This window comes from Phalacrocorax carbo, chromosome 6 (genome assembly GCF_963921805.1).
Source record: "Phalacrocorax carbo chromosome 6, bPhaCar2.1, whole genome shotgun sequence".
NCBI classification, from domain to species: domain Eukaryota; kingdom Metazoa; phylum Chordata; class Aves; order Suliformes; family Phalacrocoracidae; genus Phalacrocorax; species Phalacrocorax carbo.
Genome location: NC_087518.1, coordinates 56,327,904 through 56,349,252, shown reverse-complemented (window position 1 = coordinate 56,349,252; position 21,349 = coordinate 56,327,904). Strand labels below are relative to the sequence as shown.

Below are 21,349 nucleotides of genomic sequence, written 5' to 3'. Positions count from 1 at the left end.
GACTTTACAGATAAACATGGGATCAAGATTACGGAATATTCTGATGAATTATATGCAGGCCAGGATAAGATGACTGCTTTGCAAGGTGCTGTAGTAAAACTTGTGATGCCTAAGTTTCCACCTTGAGGCAGTGGGTTTATCCTCTCACTAGTGACATTAAAATGTTTAGGATTTCCAGTGTAAGTCCCACAAGTCTATTTTTTTTCAATGGAAAGTGACCCCACCCTCAAAATCAGACATTTTAAAATGAGAAGTTGAGTTGACAATATTATAGGCACATAAATTCTTTTGGATTTGTAGTAACACTTAATGTAGAATTTTGTAGTCTCCCAGCCTCTGCTTTCTGGTTCGGTCTTCAAGTTCTCCTATCTAACTGAAGTTCCTGAAAGTCTTTAATACTTAATATTAATCTTTAAAATATTACTGGTTGTACAAATGCTTTTACTGTTTGACTATGTGTTTAAATAATGTTTAAATATTTATGCTATTTAAAGTCCTTTTAGCTAAAATAAAGAAATTGGCATATGCATTGACCCTAGTTTGTTTTCCTCAGCTAGGAAGTTCTATGCACAAAATAAATGTAAACTTTAGGGTTTAAACCACCAACTCTCTGCTGAGAGTTGTGAGTATGTGAGTTGTGAGTATACTCTCTTATGTGAGCTTTTATATTTATATGTAACAAAGTTGAAAATGTAGCAAATTACGTACCACATTCAAAACCATTGAAAAAAATGCTAAATCAATTATAATCAGTAGTAGTCTTTTAATGTTTCCTGCTTCTGTCTTGCAGTTAAACAGTAAAAACATTGACACTTTGATGCAGAAGTTAAGTGAAAATGAAACCCGAAATACTGTAAGTAAATGAAAATTTCTGTCTCTTCTTGTTCTATGCTGTACATCTGAAAATGACTACGTCCTGGTATCATACAATTTCAAGTGATGGTGGCAAGGTGGGAGTATTTGTGGTTTATCATCACCAAATGGAATCTTACATCCGAAATGTTCATCACTCTGCGTTGCTGTTGCATTGTTGTGTACAGACATTAAATTAATTTCTTTGTTAATTTTTTTCCCATGAAGAATCTCAGGAGAAAAATACTTGAAAGGGAGGAACATGTTAAAGAACTTTCATCCAGGCTTCAGCTTGAAAAAGTGAGTGACCACTTCTGTTGGAATTAATGTTTTCTCCCAATGTACTAGATTCTTATTTACAAGCTTTAAATTTTGAGAAAAGCAATTATTTCAGAGACCTTTGGAAAAAAAGAAAAATCCTGAAAGATGTTTCCTGCAGAAGTAGAGTTTATCTGTTAACACTAATGTTCCACAGTTCAGGGAGGGGCATACATTTAGGCTAATGGCTTTTGGCTTCTTGTTTATGGTTTTGCAATAGTTCCAGAAAAAAACCCTTATAATGAAGTAATGCAGAGTAAACTAAACAAACACTGTTCACAGTTAGTTGCCATGGCTCTTTGAGCTCAGTGATTAGGGAAAGGCAGTACTGGCAGCAGACCTAGTGTCATCAAAGGCTGACAAGACCTCATTCATTCTCTGAACCAAAGGAAGAGGCTCAGTGCAGAAACCAACATAAGAAGACAAGAATTGTCTGTTGTACTACAGGTACAGGACAAGGTAGAAGTACAAGGTACAAAAGTACTACAAAAGTTTCAAAATTATTTTAGTCCTAGTTTAGCAATCTATGTTACAGTACTTGTGTACCTACAGTGCACTTACGTGTATGCCATGCTGCGCAGTTCAGTGTTAGCGGGGAAGAGTAGGCTCAGTTAGATCTTTAAGGGGACAATGGTGTACTTTTTTTTTTTTTAACTCCTTGGGGTTTGTTGAGAGCTGTGGTTCTTCTTCAAGAATTTTTCTTTGCTTAACCAAGAGAACACATCACTTGGGCGCAGGATGAACTTAGCCAGCTAATTGTAATAGAGGAGCCTGTGAGGGTGCCCACTTTCACACCTGGCAATTGGCACATCCTTGTCTGCATCATGAAGTGAAGCAGCATGTTTTCATGGAAATATCCTTTTGCTTAAGAGTAGAAAGGCTGAACTGTAAAGCCTATAAAGATTCTGAAGACCACAATGCCGGCAAACGTTAGCATTGCTGGGATCTGTGCAGCATGCCATGCCCTGGCTAGAGATTTATCTAATGCTGAACAACTTGGGGTGCTCAGCATCTGAAGCAATAAGTTATTATCTATGCTATCTGCTTGTTCCTTCTTATGTTATCTCCATTAAATGACATTTTCATCAATACCTGACTGAGTCCAAGCTTGCCTTTCTTACTGGTGTCCATAATGAACACTTGCACTCATGCATTACAATGCTCTTCTAGTCTATACTGACAATATGACTTTGTTCTACCTGTTTTCATTATTTCTTATTTGGAATGAGCCAAAGGAATCAAGTTGCAAGAAATTTCGTAGAATCATCTAACCTCAGTTTTGGTAACATAAGTTGCCTCTTCCCTTATGCATTATGTATGTCCCCAAAATCAGAGTTTGAATTAAATGTATCAGTACTTCTAATAGCAAGTGGTGGTCTTTGGTATTTAATGTTAGACAGGGAAGAGCTGACTCAGTGTGGCTTAATTTTAGTCAACCTACTAGCTAGATGCCTTTGCTCAGCCTGGTTTTCTGAGTTTGTGCCTCCAGGCCTTGTTCATACTACTTAAAGGGTCAGATTAAATATGAGGCATCAGTTATACATACAATTATACATACATTCTTTGAAGTTTGTGATTTCTGTTTAACATTAATAGCATTAGTAACAAGTTACTGCTTGTGAATATAATTGTAAAGCATGTTTTATCTTTTCCAGCTTTTGAGGACATTCAAATGTCAGAAACTGCAAGACAAAATAGAAAGATTATAGATAGCATCATAAAACACACCTCCATAGACCAATAGATTTGTGTTTATTTCTCTTTATTAGGTCAATGTGCGGAAAGAAGACCACCTGTCAAGATCGGTAAAGGCTGTACAAGCTCACCTGCATTGTCAGATTCAAAGAAAAGAAGTGGAGAATGATCAATTAAAAATGAAAATACAGGTCAACATATTTTTACTTGTGTTTCACTTCATTTGAAAAAAATAGCAAAGACTTATTGTGGTCACAGTTTAACTCAGGTGTGTTTTAAATCTTGAAGTATCACTTGAAGTCAAATTCGTAGTAAAACAAAAATCCCAAACAGTAAAAATCACTAGCATTTATATTTTGTACAGTCTGCCTGACCACGCTATCTTAATTGCAAGGTTCTTTTTTCTTCTTTTCTCAACTTGTGTGTACTAGCAGCCCTGCTGAAGAAAAGTTATGCACAAATACAAACATTTGCCCTTGCCTGACTGTGCTGTCTAGAAGATAGATATCAATCCTGAGGCAGTCTCCATATAGTCGATAAAAAGAGATAGGCAAGTCCCCAGAATGAGTTTCTGTTGTAAAGTAAGGGTGATGAATCACCACCTGTTTCTTTTTATTGGCTGTGAAGGAATCAATAAACCTCTTAATACTGACTGAAAGAGAAACACTTAAAGACTAATGCCTAACCTCACTTTGTTTAAGGTAGGTAAAATGATTTCCATCTTCTGTTCTAAAAAGGAAGAGGTAAATTTAGGCATTTGCAGCAGTTACTGGCTTTAGAACAAGGCAAGGAAGAGGTCACATGTCAGAAGCTGGAGCTGTATGTGCCCTCAGATATTAGTATTTGAAACTCATCAAAAACATAGACATGAATGAGAAAACATTGGCTGAAAAATAATGTCTTTCTGATTTCCAGACTTTTTTAGTAGCATATATCCCTTTGAATTGTATCATTTAAAGTTGTTAAGGAACCTTTAGCAACTCAATTTCAAAGAAATTTGCATATGTCTGTGTCTGTATAAATAGCTGTTTTCTTCTGAATGAAAACTGTTTTATTGTTCTACCTAGTACAACTATGAGAATTCCAACAGCATTTTCATTAAGAGATTCTTCGATAAAGTAACTTCACATGTAACTGTACTTTCATTCAAGCTTTATTTGGAAGTTTTGTTTGTTCACTTTTCAAAAAATGCTGAAGTCAGTTGCTAGCTTAAATCCTGGTGATGATTTTGTTAATATCTGGACACAAAAGCTTGTGACAGCTTAGCATTACTGTGATGAAATAAATTGTCAATTTAATTTACCTCAGTCACTGAATAATGCCCAAAGCACTTATTCTTAGTGTGATTGTGACCTCCTGCGGTTATAACAGGGGATAACACTTGTTTACTTTTACCAACAGTTAAAGAAGTCCATACATAGGCTCGGATTTTTAATTATTTGCTCTATTTATTGAAGGTATTCTCCTGCCACCCCCCCAGTCACATCTTTTTTTATTAAATGCCCTATAAGGATCTATATATGAAAACTGCTTCCTGCATATTTAGGGGATTTTATAATTTATTTTTTTGAAGTAGTATTTGCCTTTTTGATGGGTCCGAGTACCTGAGACCATCTTTCACTTGGAAAACCACATATGTTTTTCATTGATTATGGGTAAGTTTTAGGGCTGTTAGCAGGACCTACACTGACAGGTATCCTCTCATATGCATAATATGCGTACCTTATAGCAACTGGCAAATAGTATCTTGAATAAGGCTGGCACATTAATGTAGTCAGTGGGTAAATGGCATGTCATTCTCATCTTTATTCATGCAGAACATAATTAAGTGTCAGACCCAGACTCAAATGTAGGGAACAACTGCATTAATCATTCTTACAACTAGGATATTTATCGGTGACTTGAGGCAAATATATTTACACCGCTAGCCTACTTAGATTGCTGCAGTTTGGCATAAGTGATATGAATGGAACTTGCTCATGTCTTTATGAAAGTAGCTGTCTACTGGTAGGTTGGTCATGTTTTTGTTAAGCTGTTGCAGCTTAAAAATAATTGCATCTGAGATTCTCCTTGAAGTAGACTCTGGTATTGCCTTTATTGGTTGCCATCATGTAGTGTTTTAATGTCTGGTCTCTTTTTTCCATTCATATTTAAATAACAAGTGATATGTAGATGAAAAATACAAAAGTCATGATGTTAGAGAGGTCAGCTTCCTGGATTGGATGGGATGATTGCACTGCCTTCATCAGAGTGACGTAAAAATCTAGTTAGTCAGAAATATTAACAGCAACAGAAAAGATAATATGACACTTGTAGAACACAGCTCTCATTTTGATTGCATTATACACATTTGATAATACAATTAAATGCATTAAAAATACATTTAATGCAAATGTATTTTTACATGTATTTAAATAAACATACATTAAATGTAAATGTATTTTATTTCCTGAGTGCTGCAAAATCAAGCCCTCAGGAAATTATGGTTATTTGTTGTCCTTACAATGTGTGATTTACTGCTGTGGTTTAAGCCTTATTGTAGCCTGTTTTAATTATCTTTAGACGATTATCTGCTGTGGGCAAGACAGTGCTTAATCTTTTTGTTTTGCATTTTCTGCTTCACTATACATTGAACACAAAATATAACTTTCTGTAAAATATAGTTCCTTCACTAAACAATTTTATTTAATTAATAGAGTGGGGCCGTTATATGCAGGGGAAAAAGTCAGAGATCTTGCAAGAAAATAGTATATTGTCACCTAATCACAGACCATATCGTGATACATGTATTCAAGAAAAGACCCTGGCCTTTCCTAGCTTCTTGACTTAAAAAACCCAAATCCCAGATCTTAACTTTCATATTCAAATTTTGTATGCAGTTATACTGATTTTCAGCCCTAGTTATGGGTGTGCTCACTACTGATGCAGAGCACAGACTACTACTACATCAGTGAATATCACTAGAAACGTCATTAAGGTGATAGTAACAGAAATCGGTCACTAGGGATGATGACACCACTTTTTCCTCCTCTTAAATGGGTTTAACTTCCATGCCATGCCTTCTGCACTGAAACTTTGCATCCATTTCCAAGAGCACACAGCAAAGGTTAGATTGCTGTCTTCCCCCCTACTCCTGCCTGTTTCTGCACCTCCTCAACCTTTTCTCTTTATTATCTTTATAGTGACTTTCCCAACATGTCTTTTTTCTTGCCTACTGCTGTACAAAGCTTGGCTAGCTCTTTGTATCAACCACAAGATCTGAGATTCAAAGACATTATGGAAACAAAATTATAAATGTAATTGCTATTCCTAATTATGTTATGTCAAAATGGTCTGTGAAGTATAGAATTTGAAAAGAGTTATGTTTAATTATAATTCAGACTCTGGAAAAGAAAATAGCAGAGTGGAAACTTCAAGTTGGTGAATACAAGCACCAGATGTTAGCCTTAAGGGAGACAAGTGAGCAAAAGAAGACTGCTCTGAAAAAAGCAATCAGGTCCCAGAAACAAAGAGCTGAACGCTTTGAAGCAGCTGTGGAAAATTTAACCTCCAGAATAAGAGAACGTGTGAGTGACTATGCTGTGAGCAATGTCGTGCTGTATTGTTTTAAATTGAAAAATTGGGAGACTTTCACCTGTGGAAAATAGGAAAAGTTGGTTGGTCATACTGTGTTTGTATCTCTCGGTTTTGTTTTTTTTTTGCTCCTTGGTTAAAGGAGAGGTTGCTATAAGTGACATGCAAACTGTTACTACACTCACTGCAATTGTTCTGTTAAAGTGTAGTCAATGTCTTAAGCCACGAGGTTGTACGCTTCAAAATGTAGTAAGAAAGAGGAGTATGATCAGCTTTCAGTTACACCTCTCCTGATCTTTCTGTTAGACCTTTATGGACATCACTGACTAATCTTAGAAGTGCAGTATACTCACTGAGAATCCGTGACTGGGGTTTGAAGTCTTTGTTTTCTTTATTTATCAGTGCATGATATCTCATGTGGATACTTAGCTTTCTTTTTCTAAGCTGCTTGCTCTGAACCTTTTCAAAATCCATGTACAAAACTTCCTTAATCCAAATTGTTCCTTAGATTCTTGCCCCACATATCCCTACAGTGTATAAACATTCAAAAAGGCCAGGTGGATCAGAACTGTGCTGAGATCTTTATTGCCTTATTTAGATTTCCTAGTAAGAGTATGTTTTCATACTCTTACTTATGTTGCCATCATTTTGGATATGCCAGTATTAAAGATATATTTTTCCAGTTAGTAAACTAGGAGAGAGTTAATAAAGTTTTTTCTTTTCTTTGATCTTTGTGAGAAGACAGTAGTGGATCTTTAAGTACACTTAGCAGTACAGAGGGGTGGTAGCTCACTCCTGGACTTTTGATGTTTTGTAGTCACACTGTTTTCTTTCCCCATTGAAGACCTGGTGTAGTTTCAAGATAGCATGCATTGGTTAATTATCCGTACTTCTTTGAGGGACTTAACTTTGCATTTCTTACCTAGCTATTATTTTTAATTCTTAAAATGTTTGGGCAGAATCTTATCTTTGTATTAATTTATATAATTTATATGTAGTAGAGATGTATTTGTGGCAAATACTTTTGTTGTAAGACAATATTTTAATCTTAAATTTTGAAATAGTGTTGTATTCTGCAGTCAATGCCAGTGTTTAACTGTGTCTCTGCCGTGAAGGTAAGTCTGTACTTAGACTGTAAGTTTTTTAAAATGTGTGTAGTTCTGTTTATTTTCTTTTGAGACAAGACAAAATTTACATTGCTTTGTGCAAGGGAGATCTAAGCCATCTTATATTAAATAGCTCTTGTATTTAGAAAATTTTGTAGAACTGGATGATGTTCTTCAGTGGCATTCTTTTGTTACATAACTTGTAATTCCTGTACTCTCTAGGAATTCAAACTGGCCGAGATACTGTCAGCTTCCGATGTCTGGAAAAACCAGCATGATAGAATGGTTGAAGGAAAGGCAGCATTAGAAATTCAAACAGAAGATCTTAAGAAGTAAGTTAAACTGTTGATCGGTTTTTGTTTGTTTCTGTAGTCACACAGTCTTGATATTTAGTAGTGTAGTACTTAGGATGACAATGTAAATAAGCTTATGTATTAGTATTTTAAAATACTGAGCAGAATTTAGAAGTTGGAAACCAGAAAAAATTGAAGATTTGTAGCCTTCTCTCTGCTGCATTTCACAACTTTTTAAAAAACTCCATTCCCTTATACAAGTAAGGAACATGTTCTTTCCCCTGCATACTTCTGATTAGCCTGGACTTGTGAGCAGGTACTATGCTGCTTCCGCAGAACCATTTATTTAGCAACTGATTAAACAGCTGGAGTGTTAACTCTTGTGTCTACTGCAGTATAGAAGAAGGTTCTTACTTAGGCTTGTTTCTACTTCAGACTAATGACAGCAAAATTATTTCAATTCCACTAATGTCTTGCCCCATTAGAGGATAGAACAGAGTTCCTCTCAGACACGTGTTTGGTTTATTCTTGTATGGAAAAGCAACACAAAACTGTCCAACCTTGTTCAAACTATGCAGTCAGATCTTAATGTACTTTAAGGATATTCCATTTTCTTTGGCAGACAGTGACAAATATCCTTTACCTTTTCTGTCGTTAGAAATATGGACTATAACTCAAACAAGCAAAAGAAGCAGGTAGATGCCTTTATGCTAGGTCTAAGAGAGAATGTTTTACAGACAACTTGATTCATGTTCAAATACATAACAGCTCAAATTACATTGGCTTGACTCTTGCTTTTGTTTCAGAAAATCTGAAACTTTTGAAAATATTTTCAGCATGTTTTAAAATTTAACAGGAGTACAGGTACATGGCGTCAGTCCAGAAATCTGTCTAGCCCACTGTTGATCCAGTGTATATGGGGAGGCATCTAGGAAAGAATAAGAAAAGGGAAATATCTATGATACTTCCCTGAAGTACTCTTTCTGCTTCCAGCTGGTTTTTGCTAGTTTTATTTTAGCTGAAAATATAAGTCTTTGCTTGAAATGTACCATCCTAACAAGACTTGTTCTACTAGGCAGTATATGACTAAATAAACAGCAAAACAAATTTCATTGTTTAACTTCATTAACATGAAAAGTAAATGGTAAGGCATATAGCACAATTTGTTGCTTTTAATAAGGAAAAGTACCATTCCTAAACTAGCTACGGAATGTTCTTAGTAGGACGTTACCTGATAGACCTTATAAATTCAATATAATTCCATTTTGTACAGAATGTCTATGCATAGTTGTCTTTGAAGTATGCTTGGGTGTTCTAGGTAATAAATTTATTTATGAGTGAGCTAGGACCACATTGTTTTTGGAAAGTTTCTTATTTCAATAGATACTGATTTCTTGGGATGCTTAAACACATTCTCCCTTTTTTTTTAATTTTCATTTTAATAAAATAAGAACAATGAAGGAGTATGTATTAAGGCACAATTTAATTTGCGTAGTGAGAGTTTTGGAAGCATTATATATGATATAGATGTTCTTGCCTATCTAACAAGGCAGATAATAAGCCTTTTGGAAGACCTGGAGAGAAAGGAGGAATGGAGAAGAAACTCAGATGAGGAGGTTCTTGGAAAGCTAAATTCTGTTAACTCTGAAAATGAAAATATTTATGTTGAAAATGAAAAATTAAAGGTGAGATTATTTTAAATTATTGTTGATTGGCTCCGCATTTCTGATATATTAATAAAGTAACCACATTAATTCCCTTCTGGCCTTCTGTCTAGAGATCCCAAAACTGTAGAATAAATTTTGCCATCCATTTCTTTACAGAAAATGAAAATGAGACATTGAAAACTTCTCAGTGGAAATCTATGGCAAATCTAGGAACAGGATTGTCTAATCATCTATCTGCTTAGCCAGGATGCCATTTATTTTACTGTCAGTAGCTACAAAGTTGTTTAATGGGAAGCTGTTATTTTATACTTGTAAAATTTTCTTCAAATTAAAGAACTGATTTTAGCTCAATTATTAATTTCAGTTTTTAAAGGGTTTACAGGTTTTTGTATTGTATTTATCCTCCAAAGTAAATATTCTGATGAGCTGACAAATGAACTGTGGGCTATCATTTTTGTTTGATGGGATAAATAATCGTGTCACTCTCTTTAATGTCTGCAGGTCACTTGCTAGTAATATCGTATTGTAGATTGTGTTATTTTAATAAAATGCTTACAGTCTTTATATTTTCCATGTTTTAATCAAGGCTTCCCTTGGTACATTGGAAACCACTACTGTTTCTGTTGAAAATGAACTGCTACATCTGCAAGAAAAGGCAAAGGTGCAGGAAGACCTTGTTGAACAGTGTAAAAATCAGGTGACTAGCATATTCGAAATGTTCAAGTGTGGGGTTTAATTCTTTAAGCAGTTTTGAGGAAATGATAAAGGTTTTATTTGTAATAATCCAGATTCGTTGTCATGTTGACTGTAATACTGTCGTAACATTGAGGATGATAAAGTGCCATTGCAAAACATATCCCAGAATAGTCTCCACACTATTACTAGTACATGTAATCCTCACTGAATTGTGTGAAGCCCAGCTGAAGCTCATTGAAACCAACAGAGCTAATTATGTACTTGCTTAGAAAAGATTTTCTTCCTAAAAAGCAACTCAGCAACCCAGTAAACTAGATTAAAAAGGTAAAATTCAAGTCTGATGTCTTTAGTGGGCATATCTGATGATATTTTACCTCTCCTTGGACATATCTTTATTTCCAGTTTCCTAAGAACAGTAAAACAGCACTCAAGTACTGTTGTAAGAGCTTTTTTTATTTTGCGTTGGTAGCTCCACATGGAAAATACAGCAGACCGTATAAATCAGAGTTCAAACGGGCTTTTTATCAATTCCTTTTTTGTATTTGGTTTTACTCACAGCGAAGGAATTTTAGAACATTGATTCAAATTTGTATCTATTTCTGCTATAGTATAGATACCATTTCACTGACAATTTTCACTTATTTTGTTTTTTTAAATCATTGACAAGCGGAAAGACTTGATACTAACCTAAGTACAACCAATGTGCCTTGTCTGTGGGACACAACACCACAATTAAAGTGTTGCCAGCTTTAAGATGGGAGATGTAATTCCACGGAACAGTCAGCCTTAAGCAGTGAGTGGGACGAAATTCCCTGGGAACTGTTGTTGGTGATACTTGTTATTTGGTGAGAGAAGGGTGAGTCATGCTGGCTGCTTCTGTAGCACAACTGTAGCTCATTCGCCACTGTGGAGAATGAAATGTTCATATCAGAGTGCTCTTTACCTGGTTACCCTTTTATATTTGCTGTAGTAAGTAGGATAATGAAAATTAAGAACTTAATTTAATGGCAAATATTGAGATTCTATTTAGAAATCAAAGGTTATACTTCATGCTTCATACTAATGATTCTCTTGTCTATGTGTAAAAGAAACACCTTGAAAAGGTATGTGAAAAATATATTGTGTCCTAGGTACAGAAGTTACAAACAGCAGTAGAAGAACTGAAATCCAGATATGAAACAGTCTTAAATGAAAACAAAAGAATAACAGAAAACAAATGCTTAGAAGTAGATAAGGTAAGTTTTGCATGAATAAAGCATGTTTCCAAACAATTCTGTAGGTACATTGGCAATCACTACATTGTTGTGATCCACTTATTAGAAGTCACAGGGTACTGGCTCTTTTTCTTTCTTCTTTTTCCATCTATAAAATGGCTATTGAATTCATTGAATGTTGTCCTAACTCTTACTTGTGAGCGGGAGGTTTTTTGAATACTACACAATTGCAAACAGGTGAGAAATGTTTCCTAGAGTAATGCAATTTTAGAATTCAAGAATTCATTTTATGACTTTTAAAAACGTGATTTTGTTATTGATGATTTTAAAACTAGACCTATTGACAGACGGCTGTGAAGGTTGCAGGGGGAAGCAAACCTGCGGTAAGATTGCTTTGCAGTGTGAGTTGTTTGTTTTAGCTGGCAGCTAAAAATGGTGAATCAGTACAGGGTTGAGTTTAAAGTTTTTTTCAGCAGGTGGAGCTGAATACTGGAACACAGCACATTCTTAAGCATCAGAAAACAACACAAAATTGGTAGGAAAATCACTTTCCTCAGTTCCACTGCTCATCAAAGTACATGTTCTTTTAAGTGATGAAGCTGAAGCAGGGACAGGTTTTGCATTGCCTGAAATGTTGTGTTTTACAGAACAGAATTAGTCTTCACAGAGAAGCATCTCAGATGTTCATTTTATTTTATACTAACGTTATTTGTCAATGATTCAGTTGCAGAATGGAGAAAAATGTTTTCTGATCCCCTAAATAACATTTGCACAGCGTTGTATGTGGCTTCAGGTGGCATTAGGTGTTGCTGTCTTTTGAAATACTGCAGTAATTGCATGGTCAGAATTTTGCCTGTAAACTGCTTAGTGTGTCTGTGTGCTATCTCCCATAATATACTGCAGTAAAAATAAAATTGGGTATTGCATGATGAACTGCTACCACTTATATTTGCAAATGTTCATTGTGAGCATTACTGATTCTTTAATGAAATGTAGTCAAAAATAGAAATTTCTGCAATGGTGAACTTGTAAATTTGTCAGTATTTTATAAAATAGGCGACATGCAACTTGTGTAGAATTTCAGATTTATTACTTACATGGAAAGCCATTAAGTACTACAAAATTAATTTATGGTTTTTGCACTTACATTTTTCTCCTGTGATGCTGTGATGCAGGTGAGGGTCAAAAGAGGGGCTGAGCTGAGGAGTTAGAACATGTTTGTGGCTTGCTGAAAGCAGGTGAGGAAAAGCAGTAAGGGTATCAGGAAAAGCTTAAGTCCTGGGAAAATATCCATACACAGAAAAGCAAAACCCTTAGGGAGCTGCAGGTTCAGGTGGTCAGAATATACTGATTTTTAAAAATAAATGAGAAAATTATGTGGAAGAAAGTCTCTGGAACATTTTTTTCCTATTAGCATGTGTGACAGTTGTGTGGTTTCCTTTGTTATTTGCTTCATGAATCAAAAGCTCCTTTTGTAGAAATAGCACGATGCAAATAAAACTATCACCAGCTGTATTTATGTGAATTCAGTATGTGACAAGACTAGTTACTTGTATTTACTTTTAGATTCTGTGTTTTTTAAGTGAGTGTATTCTTGATCCTTTTGAATACTTATGTCCTGAGATGTGTTGCAGTATTATTCCCTGGAAATAAATGTGCAAGTCTAATTATTGTTTGTATTTAGTGGAATAATTTAATTCCACATTCATATTGTTTTTAATGACTAATTTATAAACCAGACAATATTTGCTCAGATAAATAGTCATAAATTACATTGTTGATGATGTATAACTTAAATATTGTAATGATTACATTGTGTTGGTTGATAAAATATATAAAAGTATGTTTTAATAGGATCATTTGTATTTTTAGCAGTATTTTGGCACTACTGCTTGTATTTTCTGTTAAGCCTGAATATTAACATTCCTCAGCTTTTTTTTGTCTGTGACATCAATTTCAATGGCAGAGCTAAGTTCAGGGGGTTTTGTTCTTCTCTTTTATGTGCTTTTGAGTTAGAATACTCTGCTAGCACGAATGACAGAGGTGTTTGAATCAGTGGGTGGGAGGGGGGCTTAATCTTCTTCCTGTGTCAGTGGGAAAACGTCAGCTTAAACACAGTGAGTTTCTGTGTTCCTAATGACTTTATATGCTTATTAAAAAATAGCTCTTGATTTTGTTTTAAATTGCTTGTCAAGATGATCTTTATAGCATCATATTTTGTTGTTTTTGTATAATTTTAAATACTCTTTCCAGGAATGCTCATAAACTTATAAAACCATCTTTGCTTAGCAAAGTACTTAAGCAACAATTAATTTTGAAGGGCATGTATAAAATGATACATGTAGTTTTAATCTAACTATGTGTTTACCTGAATAAGTGCAAAAAACCTCTTAAGTATAGTGAAGTAATTGGGACTGTAATCACTAGTCTGGCGGGACAGCAGCTAAATTTCAGCTTTAAATCTTGGTGACATCCAAGAGAGGTGCTGACCCTTGATCCTATGATCAGAATTTGGGAAAATTCCTTTTGAAGTAGCTGGACCATGTTTAGAAACCCCTTTCTGGGTTCAGCTGGACCAGGGCATCAGTTTACTGCCCCTCTGCTGGAGGTTTCTGCTATTACCAGTCTGCTAGCTGAACAGCCTTTAATTCACATAAACAAAATCAACCAGATTAGCTCAAATTACTGGAGGGAACTGCTTGAGGTAGTCCCGTGAATGATGGAGGTTGCCCCTTAAGTAATGGTGGCCAGCAGGCATGATGTGGCTGTTCATTGCTAATCTGCTATTGATGGATAGTAGCAAGGGCAATTGTCTCCTCACTACTGTTACGAGATTTAGAAGAAAACATGTAACAGGTTGTCAATCTGGATGCTGAGCAGGGGAAGACAGTTTGGTGCCTTGCTTTCTTGAGCTTCTGCTACCGATGCCTCAACATAAAATTATATACCTCTTTTTATGAACTTGATTGTCTTTTTTTGATTTTCACTTTGCCTGTGCTACCCTGTTCTTCTGTGATAACTGTATATATATATGGTATTATTTTTATGCTTCCTGTGACTGTAGTGTCAGGGAACTTATTTTTGGTGGAATCTAAAGCTTAAAAGTTCACAAGGAGGTAGACCTGGCCAACTCCTAGTACGCAACGCTGCATGAGCAGTGTATGGGTTTGGTTAGGAGTTCACTTTGTTACATAGCAGGTTTTCGGTCTTAAAGTGTTCAAAGAAAGTTTTAGTCTGCTATTTTGGCTGTATTTTAGTTGTTTTAAATACAAGGTAATATTTACTTGAATATAATGTAGTCTTTACCTGAAATTACAGTTAAATTCTTTGATTGGATCTTAATAGGCAAGCTCTTCAACTCTCTTCAACTAGAAACAAATTGTCATTTTCACAGGAGGAAGACAGTGTAACTTCTGTGGGCAGTCATCCCGTAGAAGAAGAAAACCGAAACATTCAGAAGAAATATGAAGATCTTAAAAGGTAACTTTTTAAAAATCTGACTGCAATTAATTCCTACGCTTTTCTGCTATACTGAATTATAATATACTAATCTGTTTTGCGTAAAGGCAATTAGAAAAGATGGAATTTCAAAATGAAGAACTTGCTTGTCAGCTCAGAAAAGATGATGAGAGTCTTCAGTGCAGTAAATTGCAGCTTGAGGAGAAAATTTCAGAATATAATGGATTAACCAGACAACTGGAATCTGCCATGGAAGAAGGGAGAAAAATGGTATTGATGATTTAATACATCTCTTAATCTTGGTTGCCATTATCTATTTAAAAAATAGCATTAAAACCAAATGTGTTTGAGAAGAAAAGATGAGACCAGATTATTTTGCATGTAGGGTGCAATACTAAAAAGTTATTGGGAATTCTGCATGCTTAATTTTGGATTGCTCAGTTCAGCTTTGTGGAATTCAGATCCTATTGAAATTAATGACAAAGTTCATTGGACCAAAATTTCACCATCATTTTTTTGGTGACAAATCAAATTGCTTTAACCACTTAATATTTAAATCCCACACATACAGCAAAAAGTTTCTGAACAAAAGCTTAACCTTTCCTTTTTTGTATTTTCTTTGGAATAGGTAGCCCACAGGAACTTTGGTGTTGAAATCCTTCTCATTTTAGAGGAAGGCTTTGCACACTTTCAGTGTTAAGCAGAGATTTGTCATTTGCGGAAAGGATGCAGACAGTAAATCAAGTGGAAGAGGAAATGTAGGAATTTAGATTGCAGGGAATTGTATTAGTTTAATCAGAAAATATATGTGAAGTTGTAATTTCTGTCTCAACCTTGTTGAAATAGTCTATCGATTTTCTCAACCATGTCTGAGGATATTGATTTGGTTTTGAAAAAATAACAAGTTTGGGTAAACTTACAAATGAGTTACAAAAGTGGCTCCCTCTCAGTAATATAACATGTTTTTTCCAAATTGAAAATTTCTTCAAATTTAACCAGAATGTTTCCCAGGTTTGTGCATGGAAAATAGCTGAAGTATTAGATGATGGAATAGGAAGTAGAGCTACAAAAGTTAAGATACAAGAGAATAATTTGGTTTGGGCTTTAAGTGATGGTAAAGACACATAATTTCTCTCTCATTACTATTACAGGTGGCTGAAGAACTGGAAAGAATGTCAAACAAAGAAAAAGCCCTTTGGGAAAAAATGCTAATTCTTGAAACTGAAGTGAGAGAGAGGCAAGAAGAGAAAAAACAACTCCTCTGCATGTTTCACCATGTGCGTCAATAATACTGTTTGACTTAAGAAATTACTTAACCTCATCACTGTTTATATAAAGTTCTTTTTACTGGAAAACACACCTTTAATACAATTGGTACATACTTTGGGGAACAGCAAATTAATTCAACTTGACAATATGCTTTGTATATTGACATTTCTAATAGACATAACAGTTACCCAGTCTATTTTACTAAATCACTGGAATAATATTGAGTTTATATCTCTTAGTCAACCCAGTTGCCCAATAAGGCAAAAATCAAAAATATGTATGAAGTTGTAATTTCCTTCTCAGGTTAATCATGTTCAGTAAGCATGCCTAGATCTGAATAAATGCATAACAGTTCCATAACGGTATCTTTTTTTTTTCCCTGAGTTGATACAAGAATCTGATCTTACTGGAATTTGTGAAAAGCTTTCAGCTTATGTAGCAATGTTACGCATAAATGTAGATATTCTGATTTTTCAAAGTGTCAAGCCTTTAAATGCCCAGGTTTTGATATGTTGAAGTCTAAGATATGTACAGTCTAGGAAGGTATTTTGGATGAGTAATACTCGCTGAAAACAAACAAACAAAAAGTCTGATTTACTGTTTTATCTAATCCAGAAAATGTCAGCACATTTTCTATTAATAAAATGTCAGACATATCTGAATTCCCTAGACCAGTGATGGCACATCATTTGCTTTAATCAAAGTTTTGATAGAGATTAGTTCTGTGATCAGTGATAATAAGCTACAAAGCTATTTAAAATAAATATAGAAGACACTACAAAGGTTTAGTATCACTCTCCTAGACTCTCAAAACCAATATTCTGTCTTCTGACTTGAAGCATTCAAGATTAAAGTCAAGCCACCCTAAATGCAAACTTTACTGAAGATTCAAATAAGATCTCAGAGATATGGTTCTGAATTCACTATACTTTAATTAACTTTTATCTGTATCATGTAACATAATGTCTGCATTTACCCTAAGGCAAAATGAGACATTGGCTAGTGTTTTATTCTACTCAAATATTTTGCATAGGAATTTCTTACTATGTTAAAGTAAAACAGAAAATGTTATTGTCTTTTGTCCAAGGAAAAACACCCAGGTTGAATTGGGATGTAAAATGTAATCATATTCAGCAACTAAATTACCATAACATCCTTGCCTTAATATTAAGAAAGAAATTAATTTCCTTTCCCTAATGAGGTGTAGTAGGATTAGACGTTAATTTAATCTTTTTGGGAGGTGAGGGTTGTAATTCAGCTGAAAGGGATAAAAAGACCAATTTATCAGATCCTATACCTTAAGACCTACGATCAGAGATCCTACTTTCGTTTTGGTATCAGTCATCTTTCAGGGCTTTTCCACCATAGAGGTTTATGGTGATGTAGAAACAGTATATTGTATTTCAGATTTATCTTTTCTACTCTTGTAATGAAATCTTGTTAAAGATTCCCTAATTACATTTATTTTAAAGTCTTGGAGTCTTGAAACGAACCTGAAAATGTACAGCACAGTGTGTGTTTATAAATATATATATGTTTGGTTTGTTTATTATTGTAGAGTTGCATTGGTTGTCATATGATACCAAGGTACAAGGAAAAGAAACAAAATGGAAGGAGTCATTGCCAGTGGTTACAAACAAGAGTTACAGGATATGGTGCTGAGCACTCTTATACCTTTACTGGCAGCTGAGCATCCTTGAAATTAGATCCTAATTTATTTTTCTCTGCAACTTAAAAAAAAAATAGAGAGGCTGGCATTTTTTGCCAGGGTTTTTGGTTCTTTTTTATCAGTTTTAAAGGAATCTATTTTTATGTGACTTGTATGATATCATCAGGTTACTTTACTGTTTATTTTTAAGCCTCATTCTGTTTTCTTTAAAATCAGTGGTAGTCCAGTTACTGAGTTGATGGGAACAGAATTGGACCTCAAAAGCCTAGGTCTCTTTAAAATTATTTAAAATTGCTATTGTCAATCAAATCACCAGTACATTTTAATTTCTAAAGAACTTTTTGCTTGTTAGTCCATTTTAAATCCTCACACCAATGGCTAAAGGCAAAGAAACTCTGAGAATCACCAGTCCTAGATAATAAGAATTCATGTCACTTGGCAGAAGACTCCTGTTAATCCTTCTGTGTCAGAAATAAAGTATATGTTCAAAGGGTTTCCATTTTAAGCTTACAGTTAAAATAAATATGTGAAAGGTATTTGTGTCCAAGAGAAGAACCGTTCTCAATTAATTCATTGCTTTTTATTCCAATTACATCTACATATAAGTGAGAATGCATTCTGGAAAATGATGAAATGGTCTTATTCCTGTTATTGTAGTGGAAATGGAAACAAAATAGGACTGTGAAGGTAACTTTATTCAGTTATTCATTCTAACCTGATTATTTTTTTTTCTAAGGCTGGATTTAAATTTGAAGACTAATTCCATTTTTTGAAGTTGAATTTAGTGTAAGCTACTAGCATCTGAGATCTGTAGTAGACATAAAAGGAAATACCTGAATATCTGTAGTACTTCTATCACAAATGATCTATGGTGTGCATCAGGTTCCATGTGCATCATGGAACTAATGAGCAGGTAATCGTGCTGTCAGTCATCTTTTTAAAATGAGGAACAATAAGCATCAAAAATCATGTCACGTCAGAGATCAATAACAAATGTTTCCTTGAAAAATCAATATGAGGGAGAGTATTAAATCTATAACAGACTTAAGATGCTAGGAATCTTTCATGATAAAGATTCAGAAGGTTAGTTTTTACATTCCCAGGCCTTTTTTTGGATTATAAGCCTATTAAAACATGTTCCATTTGGTCCTGACTGAACATAAAAAAAGCTTCAGTATTGTGAGGTCTTTTGGGGGAACCTTCAGTTTTGTGGAGCCTCTGAAAACTTTTATGGGTAAATAAGCCTTATAAAAGTTAAGTACTAGTTGTCTTACATTATTTTGATTAATTTGTATTTTCTTTCTAAGTTGCGTTGCATTTCTCTTCTTCAGAATGAAAAGCACCGTGAAGTACGTTTGAAAGAGCTTGAGAACAGCCTACAGAAGTCAGAGAACAAGAACCAGAGCATCCAGAATTACGTGCAGTTTTTGAAAGCTTCATACATAACGATGTTTGGCTGAATTCTTTAATTTAATTTAATAATAATGAAACTTTTCAAGATTTGGCTACCTCTTGGTGGAGGCAAGGCTGTTGAGGCCTACAGGGCTGAGTACTATAATGTTAGTTGTTCCCTAGGAAAACTTCTGCTGTGGGCAGGGAAAGGCGGGTCAGTCATTAATGTATATTTACCTGGTATTACTGATATAAAAATTGTGTTGTTCATGGATCAGAAGCAAAAAGGCAGACTGCATGACAGTAGTGACGGGTGTGTGAGTGTGGGGTATGCAGACAAAGGTGTAAGTTGGTCTGTGATTTTACTGTGTGTTAGGCCCTGGCTGTAAAATCTTATGTGCATCCTTTTAGTCCATGGCAAACATGGAGGATCACAGACTACCTTTCAGTTCCCATGGGGGAAGAGAATGCCCAAGGACTATTTGCAGAGTAATTTGTATGAATTAAATATTAATAAATAAGTGATATTTATCAGTCATTATACTTCTGTTATGGTAGGTATCTAGTTCCCAAGGTAATAATATCTATCCTATTAAGACAGGCAAAAATGTAGAGAGCATTAGGTTCCGCTCCTGTAGCTTAGCACCAGTACAGCACACACGGCTGCACTGCATGAAAGGGTTGCTGCCACAAGGCTGTCCCATCCAGCCTTTTTTCCCTACATCCCATTATGATCAGGATATTATAATAGTATAGTAGAATAGTATAATAGTACTAGAGTACTTTATAGTGTAGCATTTAGTATAGTATAATATAGAATAATATTACTAAACTATAGTAATATTTTACAAATGTAAGTAGGAAAGTATTTTAGATATAGATATAATTTACGCTCTGAATGTGTTGATATACCCTTTCACAGTGACACAGCTCCAGTTAAGGTATTTATCTGTGCTGGAGCACAAGAGCTGCTGTTCACTGAAGTAAGATTGACATACCTTGGGTTAAACACATGTAAATATTCTGCTGTTACAGGGCTAATAAAAAAAGCAATTCTGACTGAGAGAGTAATTGTTTTATAGAAATATGCTTATAGAACTGTGGTGGTTTTTTTAATAGTACATACATGTAAAATATATGTCACTTAGAACGTGTATTTAAATAATACATATTTTTAAACTGAAAACATAAGTTATTTTGTACACAGACAATATCTGTTTGTTCAGTGTAGTATTTCATTGCTATTTATAATGCGTAGAATGTTGATGGTTTTTTTTTCTTTTTTCCAAATGCTTGTTCATCCTAACAAATACTGATGCGTCATAATGATCTGCTTGTGTGCACTTTTAAAAATAAAACTATCGTTTATTATGTAAGATTTATGCTAGCAGAAAATATTTCTGTTATATTTTGGGGTTTTTTGCATTGCACACACACACAACCATATTTGTATTAATTTAGTTCCTCCTGTGCTACTTATAAGATATCAAAACTTTTTGAAAGTCATCAGCAGGCAAGATTTCAGAAATAAAGTGTTGAATCCAGTCCATGACTGGTTTTTAAAAGGTCATCATGGAAAATTGTACACTTTTCATTGATAAATGCTACAAAGATGTACAGTAACTTGATTTCAGCCTGTCTTTTGCTATCCATGAAATTAGATATTTTTTTTTCCTCCTATGTCATTTGCAAGAAATAGATCTGGAATTACTAAAGTTGCTGACAGCTTCAGGTACCTCTTCACTTCTGAATGTCTACAAACACTAAATTTGAGGTATGTCAAAGTTATGTGACTTGATTTTGCTTATAAAATTAGAAATCTGTATTTTTTCAGCTCAACCCGTCATTTCCATTGTATTAACCTAGTCTTACTTTCCTTTTCAACATATTCAGGCACTTGAATATATGTTCTTCATCTTTAAAGTCTTAGAAATCTCTTAAAAATGAAGACGCAATTTTCCAAATGATGGTAGTGTTTTTATGTCTCTCCATTACTAATTTTTTTTTAATGGTAGAAATAGGGATACTAGACACAAAGATCACTTTTTTTTCTGCTCAGTTGCATTTGGGAACTGGTGTTAACTGTTCTTTTTATTTCCATTTAAAATTTTGTTAGCTCATTTAGAGACAGGAGGTGCTGTGGATT

At 34.6% G+C, this 21,349-nt stretch overlaps 1 protein-coding gene across 1 annotated transcript; it reads left to right on the top strand.

Moving 5' to 3' along the window:
• Positions 1-773: 773 nt before the first annotated feature.
• On the top strand, positions 774-20,809 carry ODF2L (outer dense fiber of sperm tails 2 like). Its single transcript, XM_064455449.1, has 12 exons — positions 774-853; positions 1,081-1,152; positions 2,940-3,056; positions 6,246-6,431; positions 7,767-7,876; positions 9,387-9,522; positions 10,091-10,201; positions 11,331-11,435; positions 14,809-14,894; positions 14,981-15,143; positions 16,025-16,150; positions 19,143-20,809. The coding sequence occupies exons 1-12, from the start codon at positions 818-820 to the stop codon at positions 19,269-19,271; spliced, it is 1,377 nt and encodes a 458-aa protein (XP_064311519.1). The 5' UTR covers positions 774-817; the 3' UTR covers positions 19,272-20,809.
• Positions 20,810-21,349: the final 540 nt, after the last annotated feature.

What these genes read in the sequence shown, in the direction of transcription:
- ODF2L (XM_064455449.1), top strand. Translation starts at nt 818, where the DNA reads ATGCAGAAGTTAAGTGAAAATGAAACCCGAAATACT. An exon ending in CCAGGCTTCAGCTTGAAAAA is followed by an intron (nt 1,153 to 2,939) that starts GTGAGTGACCAC and finishes TCTCTTTATTAG; the next exon opens with GTCAATGTGCGGAAAGAAGA. An exon ending in TTGAACAGTGTAAAAATCAG is followed by an intron (nt 10,202 to 11,330) that starts GTGACTAGCATA and finishes ATTGTGTCCTAG; the next exon opens with GTACAGAAGTTACAAACAGC.